The 15,851-nt window shown below is 37.2% G+C and overlaps 1 protein-coding gene across 1 annotated transcript in view; it reads left to right on the top strand.

Annotated features, from left to right (window-relative positions):
- CCDC146 (coiled-coil domain containing 146) overlaps nucleotides 1-15,851 on the top strand; it is an 85,370-nt gene that overhangs the window by 2,519 nt on the left and 67,000 nt on the right. The window contains exon 2 of the mRNA XM_074567870.1: nucleotides 8,366-8,532. Coding sequence (XP_074423971.1) covers nucleotides 8,377-8,532 — 156 coding nt within the window. The 5' untranslated portion in view covers nucleotides 8,366-8,376. The remainder of the gene's footprint in view (nucleotides 1-8,365; nucleotides 8,533-15,851) is intronic.

Below are 15,851 nucleotides of genomic sequence, written 5' to 3'. Positions count from 1 at the left end.
ATAAAAAGTAATTACTAAGAAGAAGTTCTTCTTTCTCCATACATACGAAACTTCATGGTTTTAACGTTTTACTTATATCACCTATATTTTGGCTATAATATTGGTTCAATTTCATTTTCATGCTCTTGGATGAATTCCAGCTGATCCCATATCAGCTGGTATGGCATGTGGCAGACTCCAACAGTAAAATGAGATTTATTTGCATCTTTAATTTTCTGACTTGTCACTTTTCAGGAAAAGAAAAAGATATCAAATTTATAAATGAAGATTTAATTAGAGTTTCAAGATGCCTTTGTGATTCCTTAATTAATTACAGTGCTTATTAGCCATTTTTCCAGATACTTACAGTGTTGTTCTAAGCTAAAGCGTGTTCTGTATTTCATGCAAAAGATAACAAAACCTAGACCTTATAAAGTGTTATGAAATAGATTTTAAAGCCAAAGCATTATTAGAGGCACTTTTAGGCTAAGGTAAGAGAGAGAGAGATTTCAAGGGGAGAGAAATTAAATAAAAAAAGACATACAGGACAGGCTGTAGAAGGAACAAATTTTTCTAACTTTTATATTTGTAACTAATCACAGTGTAAGATCAGACAGTGTCAGGTACCCACAGGATATAAACTTGGTCTGCCTGGGCAGGCCAATTTGCTCGAATTGTAATGAAGAAATGACGTGACTTCAATGAAGAAATGACGTGACTTCAATGAAGAAATAACGTGACTCCACTGCTCAGGAAAACAGGGCCTCCCTGCAGGGGTGTTCTTACCGGTGTTACGCTCACGCTGAGGCTCCTGCCTGCAGATGCGAGAACACTTCTGTTCAAGTTACCATCCAGCATCTGGGCAAGGTTCACGGCACACAGGGCTAGCTACTAATCAGTGTTCCTCCATATCATAAGGCTTAAGAATTTTGTAGTCAGAATATTTTTTCCAAGTTTATTACAAATTCTCATGTGTTTCTATTATGAAATATTTGTATTACGTTCACTATGTTAGTCTCTTTCTTTGTATTTTGTAATTTGTATTTTTTCAGTGATGTATTTCTGAACTGCTTTCTTGAGCCACCTTAGTTCTCAAGGCGTGCCTAGGTTTCAGGGGGTAGGTAAAGCTTGTTTTGTTTGTTTTCCCCTCGGTATTTTAGTGTGTGTGTGTGTAGTGATGGTAACCATTTCTTCTCAGGGATGGCAGAGAGAGACAGTCTCCAAAGCACACGATGATTTGGATTTCAGGGATTTTTTGTTTGTCACGCTACCAGAAATTTTCTAAGGAAATTAAGTTCCTCATGGAAACCACATGAAAAGGGAAGTGGCAAATCTTACCATTCGAATTCTCCCGATCTTTGCCATATCTAATGAGAACTCTGGCTGATAAAGTCGGTGTGAGGCTCAGGGTGATTCCATCCCAAATAGCACAGGCTTGAAAACAAGTGGAAACAATGGAAGTTCTAACAAATTGTTAAGCAGTTTTGGTATGCGGTGCGCTCTCATTTCCCTGAAGTAGTTGTCTATGAGGTTGTACAGTCTAAACAATCCATTCTGAATTACATGCATCTTATAATGCCCTATTGTACATGATGTAATTTTAATTTTAATGATCATTTAGTGTTGGCGTAGCTTTGTTGTTTAAAGACACATCCCTTCACACTGAAGCATAGGCTGTGCCCAGTTAAAACAGAAGGTCTGCTGCTTACAAGACTGTAGGCTTTTAACTTTGCAAAAGAAGCATTAGGAAATAAAATTTTAGGGGGTGAAAAGAAGATCACTGTGCCATTGAATAAATCCATTGTACTCCTATGTTATTAGTATTATCTGTAGCTCTCATCTCTCCCCTTCTCCTTGAAGAGGATATGGTAGAACTGGAAAAGTTCTACATAAGGATGACAAGGACAGTGGAAGGCAGAGAAAGGCCAGTGACAGCAGGTAGATTGGCTTCTTCGGCCAAGAAAAAGGATTATCAAAGGCAGATACAACATTAGAAAAAACTAGTGGCATAGAAAGGTTGTAATTATTCAGTTACTCATCCAGTAAAAGAACGAGGTGGCATAAAGGAGCCAGGTTCAAAACAAACAAAAATCACTGGTTGTTCACGGTGTGCAGAAGTAAGAGGAAAATCTCCATTCCCCTGGATTTTGCAGATACTGAAAGTTTTGCATGAGTTTAAGGAGGGGGGGGTTCAGGGAAGCATCACCACACTGTGACTGGTGGATTCTTCTGTCCCTCCCCAGGGACATGGTGTTGGCTGGAAGTACGCAGAGCTAGATCAGCTTTTGGTCTGACTAGATATCACCGTTCTGATGTTCCAACTGCATTACATAATTTTTCTAACTAATTCAGTGTGAAACACTAAGTCAGTTGTCTTGTTTTCAGAGTAATTTTTAATTTTTAAGATTTGCGTGAAAAAGAAGGTAGCATGAAGATGTGGATAAATACCCTGTATCGTGCCCCACTGTTGAGCTGAGGTTCTGTTCATTGCCTCCCTGGTCTGGGTACTGCCCCCATCTCGTGCTGTCCTCTGCAGGGAGGTTGGGGAGTGCTCCTTAGCAACTTCCAGAAAAATTAGCCAACTGAGCTCATAACATTGATTGAAATTATTCAGGCTTCCTTAGCTGATTTTGCCTGAGAAAGTAGTTCTAAAGTTGTTCCTCTTGCAGATCAGTGTTGAAGGAGGACGAAGGTATGTCCTCCTTCAAAAGAAGGGAATAATACGTAACATCCACAGATGCGGCTGGCTGTGGAAGGAGAGCTGTGCCTATGGCCTGAGCTCAAAAGAATGTGAACTTACACCTATTTGTTTAAACTTGGCTAAACCTTAGACTTGTGTTCTATTAAACAAAACAACTCCATGTGAGTTGGAGCATTTATGTGTCAGTCTACACCAGTTTAACTAACCCAGCTTAACTGAAACGGATGAGATTTGTGTGGCAGAAAAGAGTAAATGAGGGAATATATTAAGAAATTGATAATTTCCATCAGGAAGGAAAGTAGCACACATGTCAACGTATAATGTACCATCTATAAATCCAGTTGTGAACCTACATGTAATACTAGTAATTAGTTACTCCCATGAGTATTTCCACTGGAGCTAGTCAGACTACTTGCACAAATAACTGCTCATTGTTTTAATTGGCCCCTCTGTACAAGAGGGACATTGAAGTGCTGGAGCGTGTCCAGAGGAGAGCTACCAGGCTGGTGAGGGGTCTGGAGACCAAGTCATATGAGGAGAGGCTGAGGGAGCTGGGCATGTTTAGCTTGGAGAAGAGGAGGCTGAGGGGAGACCTCATTGCCCTCTACAACTACCTGAAAGGAGGTTGGAGAGAGGTGGGTGTTGGCCTCTTCTCCCGGGTGAATAATGACAAGACCAGAGGAAATGGTCTGAAGTTGTGGCAGGGGAGGTTTAGATTAGATATTAGGAGGAATTACTTTACTGACAGAGTGGTCAGGCACTGGAACAGCCTGCCCAGGGAGGTGGTTGAGTCACCATCCCTAGAGGTATTTAAGAAACGTCTAGATGTGGCACTTCAGGGCATGCTCTAGGGACAGAGATTGTAGGGGTTTTTTTTGTGTGTGTATGGTTGGACTCGATGATCTCAAAGGTCCCTTCCAACCATGAAGATTCTATGATTCTATGATTCTATGACTTCACAGTCTGTCCTGATGTTATCAGACTGAAATTATAAATTACCTTGAATGTACATACATACAAAAGTTTTATTAAAATAATTTAAAATATATTATTTTAACACATACACTTCAACATACAACAGTTTTTTGCCTCCAGCAACAGTAGTGTAAATAATTTAATGTTGCTTCAATTATGAATTCGTAGCTTTAAGTGGCAGAGAAAAACAATGTGCTTTATGATTATTTTTTCCCCTGTTGTGCTTAGAATTAAGAAAGCATGTTCAAGTTGGACTTGAAAGATAAGGCTGGATGACTGCTATCAAAATCTTGCTGACAGTTTTTTGAACCTGAATATTTTTCTAATTGATTTCATAAATGCAAAGAATAGAGTTTAAAGGCATTCATCGGTATATGTTAATGAGGTTGATCACTTGAAGTGTAGTTCCCTCAACAGAGATTTTTATAAATTTTGTGTCTTCTTAACTAGTCTAGTTGATGCATTTTCATGCATGGAGCTGCATGTCTTCATGTTTAGAATGAAATTTTGCTACTTTTTGCATCTGTTGCTCTGGAAAGAGTCAATGCAGCTAAGCACCATCTCTCTGGATTCTGCACTGATCTGTGCATGAACGTTGCTGTTTGCTAGAGAGACACTGAAGTAAAGATGCTGGCGGTAGTCTTGGGAATCTGAGTTCAGGCTTTTATTAGTGCTGTCCTGAAGCTGTTTCACAAGACGGTTCTCAGCCTGATTTGACCCATGTTCCAAAACAGACTTGTAATTCCCTTTCTCTGCAATTCTGTGTGTCAGATCAAGGCTGTGATATTATTTGCAGTTCTACAGTTTGAAAATATCCATATTTGTTGAGCTATTCTGTAAATTTAGAAATTATGCCAACTTTCATTTCTATTTGAATTAGACTCTCTGTTTATCAGATACTGCAAAAATAGAAATTTTCCCCTTTGCTTTTTGAGCTTTGTATATCCAATTTTGTATAAGCTCAATTTTAAATTTAATTATGTAGTAGGTAATTGAAGAATGCTAAACATTTTTACTGTCCCATAATCATACATATCTTTTGTTATAGTCTGTCCCCTTCCCTCTTAAAAAGGAGTGGAGAGTAGTGCTTATCACCCTAACTAAGGCTGTCTCATCTGTCTATAGTTGTGTCTTTAACACATTATAAACTTTTCAAATTCTGAAGATTGTTTTTCCTCTCACTTTGCCCAGCAAATTGGAGTCTTGGCGAGGACTCTTTTGTACTACCGTACTGTAAGGAAGTGTATTTTTTGACTGGTATCAACTGTCTGTTTCACATAAAAGACAAAAATGCCTACACCCATGAAGCTCTGTTTTTGGCACTGTCCTGCTTAGTGTTTCTTCCACTGTGCTTTTCCCTCTGTTTAGAGAAACAAATAAAGCAGCAGCAGCAACCATAAACATGAAATGCATATGTTAAAATATTCAGCAGTTCTTTACAGATGAAAAATTGCTCTAGTTATAAATGTGTGCACATGTTTATGCACAGTATTTCAGAGTCTATTTCTTGGCCTCTATGATGTTTACAGTTGTTTCACAATGTTTTGACTCCTCCAGGAGAGATCATGAAATTGCTTTTTTTTCCATAAGCAAATACAGCCGCTGAAATCTCTCTAAAAGTCAAAATGTTCCTGAAGGAATTCCAAACAGCTCTGAAGAAAGTCATAAACTTGCCAGTTTAAATTTCGCTACCTTTACAGACAAGTGACTTTTCAAAAGGTGGGTACACAAAACACAACATTTTAATATCCTTTTTCCCACCCCAATTATAAAAAGAAATTATATTTTTTTAAACTGTCAGCTGTCTGGCTTTGGAATGCGAAATTGCTCTGGTTGTTTCTTTGGAGAAATCTGGTATATACTATTGAAATATTCTCAAAAGTTCTTCTCAATTTTACTACAGTTTTAATTTTGATTGTCCTTGATTTATAATAAAAAGTTCTCTTTTAAAAAGTTCTCTCCCATATGTTATGTGAAAGGCTGAATGATGTCAAGACCGACTAATTTGAGGTGGGCTCTGCGTCTTTGGCAGCTGATAGGGTTTTATAATGATTTTATCCTACAGCAGAATGCAATGTTCTCTGCAGAGTAGTTATTCTGCATAATAGTTAATCTAGCAAGATCTCCTAGTGTCAGGTAAACACTTGCAGAAGTTGGCAATCTTTCACCCAGAATTTTGAACTCAAATACTATGATACTGATTTGTCCATTCACTTTATTTAGGGCCAACTTTAGTAAGCTTATGAAGGAATTCTTGAGTTCCTCCATGTATGCTCTGTCTCCACTTTCCACTGTGTTTTGCTGCACAAAAAAAGCTGCTCCCCTATCTCACTATGTCATGGCAAGATTTCTGCGTGCCTCAGAAGTCCTTCTTCCCCTCTCTTCCATCTGTAAGATGCTTATTGCCTCTCTTTAGTCATCCCATATCTCCTATGTCTTTCTCCTGAAATGTTCGTGGCTTGTTTAATGCTGCCTTCATGCAAAAGGTCAATATTTTAAAACTCTTTGAATATACAAAACTCTTAAGATACTGTTATGCCAGAAGGTGTTTTTGGCAGCTATTAATTGGCATCTGATACAATGACAAGTATTGACCTGATGGATATTGCTGTCTCATAAGGGTACCAGGAGCATTGTATCCCTTTATATACTACCTCCCATTTACCTATTCCATTTCGGCATTTTCACACGCGTCAGACAGTTCTGATGATTGATGCCTGGGAACATAATTCTCAAGTGCTGGACTGAGATAGTAAACAGAAAGTGAAGTTATGTGAAGTTATAGTAACTTGATGACATTAGATTTCATCTTGCTCAGAAATAATTATTATTATCCTTGATCTAGCTGTTCCTAATGCCAGAATCTGAGAGATTTTGATTCCTAAATGAGAGCTATGGAAATGGGATTTTCTCAAATATGATTGTAGGAAAGTTATCTTTTCCAACAACCTTACTTGTTCCAACTTTCACTTCTCTCTCTGTGTATTTATTAAAAAACTGTGTTACTTAATTTGAAAAAGAGCTTTCTTTGGGATAAAGCTTATACCAAAGCTACGATTATAGAATTTATATTTTAGGCTTTTTTAAAGCTCTTTCTTTTGGGGAAATAAAAAGGGATCCCACACTGTACTAGGGATCAAAATATATCTTGAATCCTGTGAGTTTTATTATTACTCTTTGTCGTGGTTTAACCCCAGCCAGCAACTAGGACCACACAGCTTCTTGCTCATCCCCCTTTTTCCCCCCAGAAGCACAGGGAGAAGAGAAAAAAAAAGGAGGAGAAAGGGCAAAAAACCTCATGGGTTGAGATAAAGACAGTTTAATAGAAAAATAATGGAAAAGGAAAATAACAATAATAATAATTATTATAATGGTAAAAGAATATACAAAACACAAGCCACTCTCACTGCCTGGTGAATTGGTTGCCCTGCCCGACCCGAGCAGAGATCATGGGTTCTCGCCCCCTGGCCAACCCCCATTTATATACCAAGCACAACATCTATGGTATGGAATATTCCATTGGCCATTCTATTGTTCTGTCTGTGCTTCTCAGATTGTATGGGAAGCTGAAAAAAGGCCTTGACTAGTATAAACATCACTTAGCAACAACTAAAACAATATGCATTATTGACATTCCTTTTATACCAAATCTGAAAACACAGAAACCACTAGAAAGAAAATTAACTTTATCTCAGCTGAAACCAGAACACTCTTGAATTTGTTCATTTGGATATTTTTCATGGTCATATTATTTTGGCAGCGGTCACAGATACTAAAAATGTAACCTGGTACATAACTGAATGTTAGCACTACCTGAGTGCTTTGATATGAGAATATCTCTGTGTAAGGATTTTTTTCCGGTATTTTTCTGCCTCTTATTCTCACATATTGTAAGATGTTTTGTCATTTTCTATGGTTTCAGGGTTTATTTGTTGGGTTTGTTGGTTTTGGTTTTTTTAAAGTATGGTCATGCAATGACTTACAGACATTAATAACTGTAATGATACTACTTGCACAAGTTAGTTAGACCAGTTCTTGTCCTCAGGATCTCTATGTCCTGTGAAGGGGTTCCTTTTCTATGTAATTATTCTCTGCAAGGTCAAGGGACACCATGAAAGGTGGACTTATGTTGGATGGAGAGAAGAGGAAGCACATTCTTAGACCAGTTTTATGGAAATGACAGAGAAAAGATCACAGCAGTTATGCCTATAGGAGTCCCACCCACTTGGGGATTTACTTTATAGGACCTGCCTGAAGGCAACGTCTGGACTCCCCAGTTTAACAGATTTTCAAAACTCAGCTGGTCAAAGGCCTAAGCAACTCGATTGAGTTTTGAAGTTAGCCTTGCTTTGAGCAGGAGATTGGACTAGATGACCCCAGAAGCCTTTTACAGCCTAAATCTATTATTCAATGGCCGTTCTTTAAGAAATATTGTTTTGCGTGGTATCTAACATTTATGTGACAGTAACATAGCCAGCTGTAGAGGATTTTAAAAGTACTCCACCAATGATAGATAGTACAGCCTCTTACAAGTCTGTCTTGAAGTTATAACTGTAGACCCACCTAGGTTGCTCACGTTGTGACTTTTGTTGTTTGAACATGGGTGTCGCATGTTGATGTTGTGTTCTTTACACCACACATTTAACTTGCACAGTCGCATGTATCCCTGGATCTAATTAACTGTATTTTGTTTTTTTTTTTACTTCCTAGAACTTCAAACAATGATTCAGGCTGGTGAAGAAAGTTCCAGTTCCAGTGACACAGAACTGGAAACTGAGAAGGACCAACCTATCTGTGCTCTAGCTCCAACAGTTTATAGCCGAGATGAGGGATCCACTGATGTAACAGCAAGTCCTGCATTTCAGTGTTTAGATGAGGTACCATGTACCCCAGCTTTCTCTATCTGTAACAGTGAATATTGTGTCCAAATCAGTTAATCTGAAATGTATTATTTTGTTATTAGTAATTGAAGGTTGTTACCATTGCCTATCTGTAGCTTCCCTATTTCTTCTCTGATTTTTTTTCTAAGTGGTAAGAACATTTTGTGAAGCAGAAACATACATGAGGCATATTCTTGCTGGGGATGTTGCGCTTAATAGATAACCATGTTATTTTTTTTCAGTAATCATGGCCTGAAGGGGAACGAGAATAGAGAGGTCTTGTTTTTGTAGTATTCTAGCTATAGATGTAATTGCATTATGATTTTTAGAAAGGCTTAATAGCTGCAGGAAAAATACAAGGTAAGTGGCTCCTGAGGCGCTAATAACTTACGATGATATAAGAAACTTTTTGGAACTCAGTTTCTTTTGCAGAATTTTCTGTGTTAAGAAAACTTTTAGAATAGTAGAAATATTTTAGAATTTAAGATATCAAATACGTATCAATTGGAATCCTTAAAAATGTAGTCTCCGAAGAGACATAAAGAGATCATCTAATCCAAAATTTACACTGATGTAGATTCTCTGCAGGTATTTGTCTAATTTGTTCTTTAAAACTTTAATTGCTGAAGATAGCTATTTGGGTATCCTTTTCCAGCATTTCATCATTGCTAGAGTTTTAAAAAGGAAAAAGTTTTTCCTAAATCCCAGTTGAAATTTCCTTTGGAGTGAATAATGCACCCTTCTTCTTGCCTTTCCCACAGTGACAATGGAGAACAATCAATTTCTGCCCTCTTTATGATACACATGAACATCTCTCTCATATCCTAACCAGACTTTGTTCATACTTCATGTTTTTCTTAAAATTCTTACCTTAAGTTGCTTTACCTTGGGCCCTTTCCAGCTTGGGTCTCTCACATCGGTTTTGCTCTCCCTCTCTGCCTTGGACCTAAGGCCATTAGAAAGGAAGGGTCAAGAATTTGCAGTGAAGAGGAAAATAGGACTGCCTCTTTCCTATCCTGCTATTAGATCATACTGAACGTAGCATGAAGCTGCACAGCCCATCTCTCTCTAATCTCTTGTGCATTCAAGTGAAGTATACAGGAGGGAGAGTCCAGTGCCAGTTATATGGTGAGCCGACAGCTTCCAGTATTGTTGTAGCACAAAATCCCTTTCTTCTCAGTCCAAGGCAGCTGCAAAAGTCCAGCACAGCACCACTGTCAGGGAGCTGACCTCTCATTTTACAGAAATCCTCCTGTCTGCTGGAAGTATGGAAACTGCACTTGGGGAGGACTTTATTTTCCAGCTACTTGTATACTTTTTCTGTAGATTTTCAGTTGTGGTGGAATTTTTGATATGTCAACAAGAAGCATATGCCCAGTACAAGTTGTCTTCGCCCCCCACCTCTCCCTAAATAAAATAAGACTAAATGGTATGACATTCTAGATGTTCTACATTTATGCTTTTCCCCCCCACTCTATTTTTAATAATGGGGAAACCAGCTTTTTCTAGCCTTATTCTAGAAAATGGTCAGGTCATTTGGCTGATTTTTATTTTTTTTCCCAAAAAAATCTTTCCAAAGTGGTTATTCAGCATCTCAAATTTAAGGCCAACTTGTTTACCTCTGATAACATTGTAAAGCATTAATGTGAAATACAGGCCAACCTTAATACTAGAAGTTGTTCCCAGCTTCGGGAAAAAATGTGCAGTGGAAAACTGAAGTAAGCAATTTGCATATGATTTCATAACGAAGTCTTTTGGTCATTTTGTCAATTTTTAAAAAGGAACTGTGACTCATTTATTCTTACCATAATTTTTAACAGTTCGTACTTGTGCTTTATGGGTCAGATTGGTTTTTCATCACGTTCCTTCTCTTCAACTGACATGTTTGTTTTCCTTTGTTGAACTTTATACATAATTCAGAAATAAATATATGACTTCGGTAACCATAGAGGTTGTTGCATTGACACTGGCTTCAGCTTCTTGGAAGAGCTTTCAGAATTTTTCCACAGAAGCAGAATTGTGTCATATTATCTCTGGGTTACTCGCTAGTCATTTATGCCTGCATAGCAGCATATACTTATCAGAAGGGACACCTTTTGATATTATAAGATTTATTTGAGAACAGATATATCCCTTCTAGCAGTAAACCTTCCAGTCAAGCCAGTCTTGTTTTTCTCCTGTAAATAACAGATAGTCAAACATATAAAGAGCAACAAGTTAAATATCCACACTCTGTCTCCTTCATTTTTAATAACACATAACAACATTGTTTAGCCTTGTGGGTTGGATTAAAAACTGGGCAGAGGTTTGAACAAAAGCCACTCAGTCCATCATGACTTGCTTCTTTTCACCAAGTCTTTGTATTTATTACCAAGTTGACATCAGCCTAACTCAGCTATTTCGACTGCTGCTGGTTAGAGGATTGTCATACATGCACAAAATGAACTTTCCACTTCTTTTACCCTTTGTTGTTATGTCCTTGAAATAAAGACCTTTGCTCTAGCGCTTCTAATTGAATCTCTCATATCCTGTTTTCTTCTAGTGTACGCTGGAATGAAAAAGTACATAGTCTCATACCGGTGTGATGAAATACATGTATTACTTAGATAAAAGCTACATTAAGATGCAATAAATTATGCTGTTGTCATTTTTAATTTAGTGCATTATAGACCATGTATAAGTAATTTAATTCTTACAAGGCAGCAAAAAGTGTACTGAATTTTCTCATATACATTGTCTAAATTTCAAGAGCTGACTTCAGCAAAATGCTCTGCAACAGATGGTAATATAATACATCTTACCTCTCCCTTTATCCTTATATCATCCTTGTTGCAACACTACTATTACTGCTAAAGCAGCACAGAACATACTGAAATTGCCATTTGAATAGAAAAAGCAACAGAGCATGACATGAAACTGGATTAAACACTCAAAATGACAAGATTAAGCAGTATGAAAGTAAAAAAGACTGATGAACAAATTGCCTCCTGCCCACTCTCATAATTTTTGTCCTCATAATTTTTTCCCTTCCCTGCACTGTATAGTAGCATTTTTCCCCTCTGGACACTCAAGTTTTTCCTTCCTCCACCCGATCTCGGCTTTCCCGTTTTAATGGAAACATAAATAAATAAGAACTCAGTTGTCGTAATGATACTGTTGATGTTTAGTTTGTAATCTATTACAGTATTCAAATCCCTTTCTGTTGCTTAATTTTTGTTTTGTCACCCAAATCACAATTAATCCCAGGCACAAAAAAGAGCCCGACTCTATACATCTTTCCAATTTGTTAGTGAATCATTGACAGCTGTGTTTCAGGAACAGTTTTACATCCACTTTATCTTTGCAAAATTTCAAAGATTTAATAAAGTTGATGATCTACAAAATCTACTGGTTCATCTTTTTGATTCAAGAGACTATCAAAAACCTAGTATTCTTCAGGTTCTTTCAGTTAGAGGGAGAAATCAGCCATGGAGCCTAGTATCTTTTAATGCTGTTTAGTTAATTCTGTTTATTTATAAATTAGGTACAAGCTTCTCTTTTTCTGTGGGGAAAAAAAAAAGGAGAAATCAAATGGTGGGAGGGTAGCTTCTCCCAGTTTGAGGTCTTTTTTTCAGTTAGTATTACATTAGGAGTTTTTGTTAGGCTTTATTTAAGACTCATGACTCTAAACTTTTCTATGCTCTGCTTTTTCTTTCTCTTCCTTTTGTTGGTATGTTCTTGGGTTAGAACATCTATTTTTAAAACAATACCAGAAAAAGGGTTCTGCAACATCTATCTTGCATGTCTTTGTAGTAGAGGCTGCGAGGGAGCTGTTCATTGTGCTCTCGTGAGTGAAAAGTTCTTTACTACTTACCGGGTTCAATAAGTGGGTACCTTGTTTGGAAGGTGCTGCAATAATCCCTTTCTGCTAATGAACATCATCCATTTATGTGCTAAATCTCAACCTGAAGAAGAATGAACTCCTTTGAGAGATTCCTCTGATTGCTCTAATGCAGACTGTTGCACTCGCTATCCTATAAAGATAAAATGGACTGTGCCCCTATCTGATCCCAGCACCAAGTCTTTCAATTGCTCTGCTTTTTTATTTATGGAAATTGTCACTATTGTGCTACATTGCTTTTTGTTCACGTCCAAGCATCCTGTTGCCATCATCCATCAGGAAACAGAAAGAACCTTTCATGAATATTTTTCATGACTGTTTTGAAACTTGGAGTCTTTCTGACATTAATAAACTTCTTACCCCGACAGCAAAAAATGGTTGAACTGCTAATAAAGGTGTTAACCAAAATCCTGAAACTAGAAACACAGAACAAAACCTCCATGTTTACAAAAAATGAACGGTATAGTGACAGAGACTGCTCAGGCAAGTTTCACTTCTGCTGATCTGACACTGATTCACGTGGGTCTCTTTAGCTGGAAGAGCTTTACAGTCATGGAATGATGCGTATGTTCAGTGTTTGAATGTGGTTTAAGGGGGAGAAGGTACTTTTATTTTTTCTCTTTTTTCTCATCTGTGCTGCAAGAAAGAAGAGAAAGTAACTTAAAGGCTGTCTACAGTTTTCAAATATAAGTACTAAGGATCAGTACTTCATCTATTTCTGCACTGGCATTCTGACATCTAACACTACCACTCTAGAAAACAGAGCCTTTTCCAATTTCTAACAAGCTGGTTTTTAATCCTCTCCTAACATAGGTTAAATGGTAGGTGTAAACAACTTTACTTTTTTAAAAAAAATGTCATTACAACTTTAAATGAAAGATTTCCTAGAAAAGCAAGCTTGGTAGACTAACATAGAAATTTTATTTTTTTTATATAAGCACCAATTTAATTTCTGTTCACCTACACATACTGTAGTGTGCTTTCTACTCTTATAAAGTATGATCATCACTAAACTTTTGCATGGTAACCATGGCAGTGGATAATTTGTTTCAGTACTTTCCAAATATGTATGTGCTCTATCAAAGATGTAAAAATCTTAACACAGCTGTTGAACCAAACAGCATTTTCAAACTTAAGCTGATCCTGGCACACTCCATATTATATGCTCCAAAGGCTCCTGGCACAACAAAAAAGCTGTATAAATATGTTGGCACAGACAGCAAAGACACATGTTGCCTCCACCTCCACCCATAGGAATCTGACTGCTAATTAAATAAACCTTTTTAAACGTTGTTGATATGGTCACTTGGGGAGCCAGCTAGGAATGATAATGCATCTCTAAGCTAGAGCCTGGGGATTTTTTTGCAACAGCTTTCAGCAAGCAAGCAATAGTTTGCATAGTGAACGTTAAACTGATCAGTGGTTGTGATAGGTAAGGTGATTGTTGTAATTGGTGGTAACTCCTATAAAAAGCTGTAGAGGAGTGGGGTGAATTTACAGACGCCTTTAAACAGCAGGAGTGGGAACAGAGCCAGCATAATATGCTCTTCAGAGGTTCTTTTTACCACTTGCGGGTGACATTGTGAGGAAACAAGGCCAGGAAGCTGTTGCATGTATTTATATTATCATAAAGCAGGTGGTATTTCTGTTCATTTCTGAAAAGCACAATTGAAAGGATTTATGATGTGTTGTTTCTCTATGCTGTTATCAAGTGCAGATTTCATGCCATACAGAGGAACCACAGCTCCCTAAAGCTGCGAGGCAGGGAGAAGGAATAACCTTTAACTGGGAGAAGGAATAACCTTTAACTGCAGCATCTTCTTGTGGTTTTGGCCTTTTCTCAACAATTTCTGAGAGTCGTGAGACTTAAAAAGACAAGCATTTTGCTGTCTTATGTTCTAAAGCTGTCTCCCTCTTCCCCTTTTCTCACCCAAAATATGTATTTGAAATCTGATATTTCAAAACAGGGTGATCTTGCACTAAAATTGCGAGTCTACCTGGCCTTGGCTTATGATGTTTATGTCAGCAGAACCACGTGGTGAGGAAGCCGGAGCAACGTTAACAAAAAATTACATTCAATAAAAATGTCCAGTGGTGGAGAATCATCTGTTACAGATGATACAGATTAGGTTACTTTAAATGTTAAAAAGATGATTTTGGTTTCCTTATTCAAAAAACCTGTGTCCAAATACTCCTTAATGAACAGAGCCTTAAAGTTTTACATGAGAAAGAATCCTTATCTTTGGGTTTAGCATATAGAGGTTGAGCTGCAGAGGTAAGCAGAGGGGCTTTTATATTCTGGCTGAAGAAAGGAATGAGAATTTCTGTTTCTCAAAGTGGAGCCTACTTCTCCATAAAAATAATTGACTCCATGTAATTGCTTAAAAATAAGCGTGTAAAACATATTTATTATTTTCTACTGTGTAATTCCAAATGTTGGTGTACTATTTCAGTAGAAGTGTAATATTAGACTTACAGTTTGTCTTGATTATATGAACATAAGTAGGTATTTGGGGATATTTTTTCCAGTTGTTATTTTCCAAATGGGTTCTTTTTTTACTGAGATCAGAAAAATTGATGAACAAGGACTTAAAAAATAATATTCATGCCCTGTTCTCATGACTTGGGTGAGGGTTGGATTTGATACGTCATCTTAAAACATTGTTTTCTGTTTCTGGTTACCATTGAGGGTGATGGCCAAATTCACTTCTGGCAGAAGCATTTTAACTCCATAAAAGTTTAATTAAAGCTATGAATGAAAGAGATCAGTTTACTAAGTGGGATGTTTGCATTTAGCAGGGCCTGTGGATGGTATTGCTCAGCCATTTTTCTTTGAATCTTATGTCAGTGTCTTCAGGCCCATATATACCATATTATTTTGCTTTTATTTCCTGAAAAAAGAATACGGAGCACATTTATAAAAATATATTTCAAATTTCTTTCTTGGTAGGCCAGTATTCAGTTCTTATCTTTTTTCTCTATGAAAACTTAAAGTCACATCCTTCCTGTTTTGATTTTTCTATGACATATAAGTCATAGAAGCTGAGTAAATTTGGCAATTTTTTTATTTTGTTTGATTTTGGTTTAAGTTATAAACAGCGTTCTAGGTATGGCTTGAGAACCATCTTAATTTCCTTTGAAAATAATCACATAAATGCAGGTTTGTTTTCCACCAAATTGCCAAACTACCTGTTGTTCGCAGTGTTTCCCAAAAAACACCATTAAGGAAACAGATATTTGCATAAAAAAATTTAAGATCACTGCTTTCAGGCCTTCTTTTCATTTCTTCTCTGTTTTTTTTCCAATTTTTTTGTTTTGTTTAAGCAATGCATAGAAAGCCAAGACATTACAGTCTGCTTGGCTGATCACATTGAACAGATGGGTTTATGCCTTTATTTTTTGGAAACAGCGTATAGGAATTTTGCTAGCAAACACG

This window comes from Larus michahellis, chromosome 1, assembly GCF_964199755.1.
Source record: "Larus michahellis chromosome 1, bLarMic1.1, whole genome shotgun sequence".
Classification (NCBI taxonomy): Eukaryota; Metazoa; Chordata; class Aves; order Charadriiformes; family Laridae; genus Larus; species Larus michahellis.
This window is presented reverse-complemented; position numbering and strand designations above follow the sequence as displayed.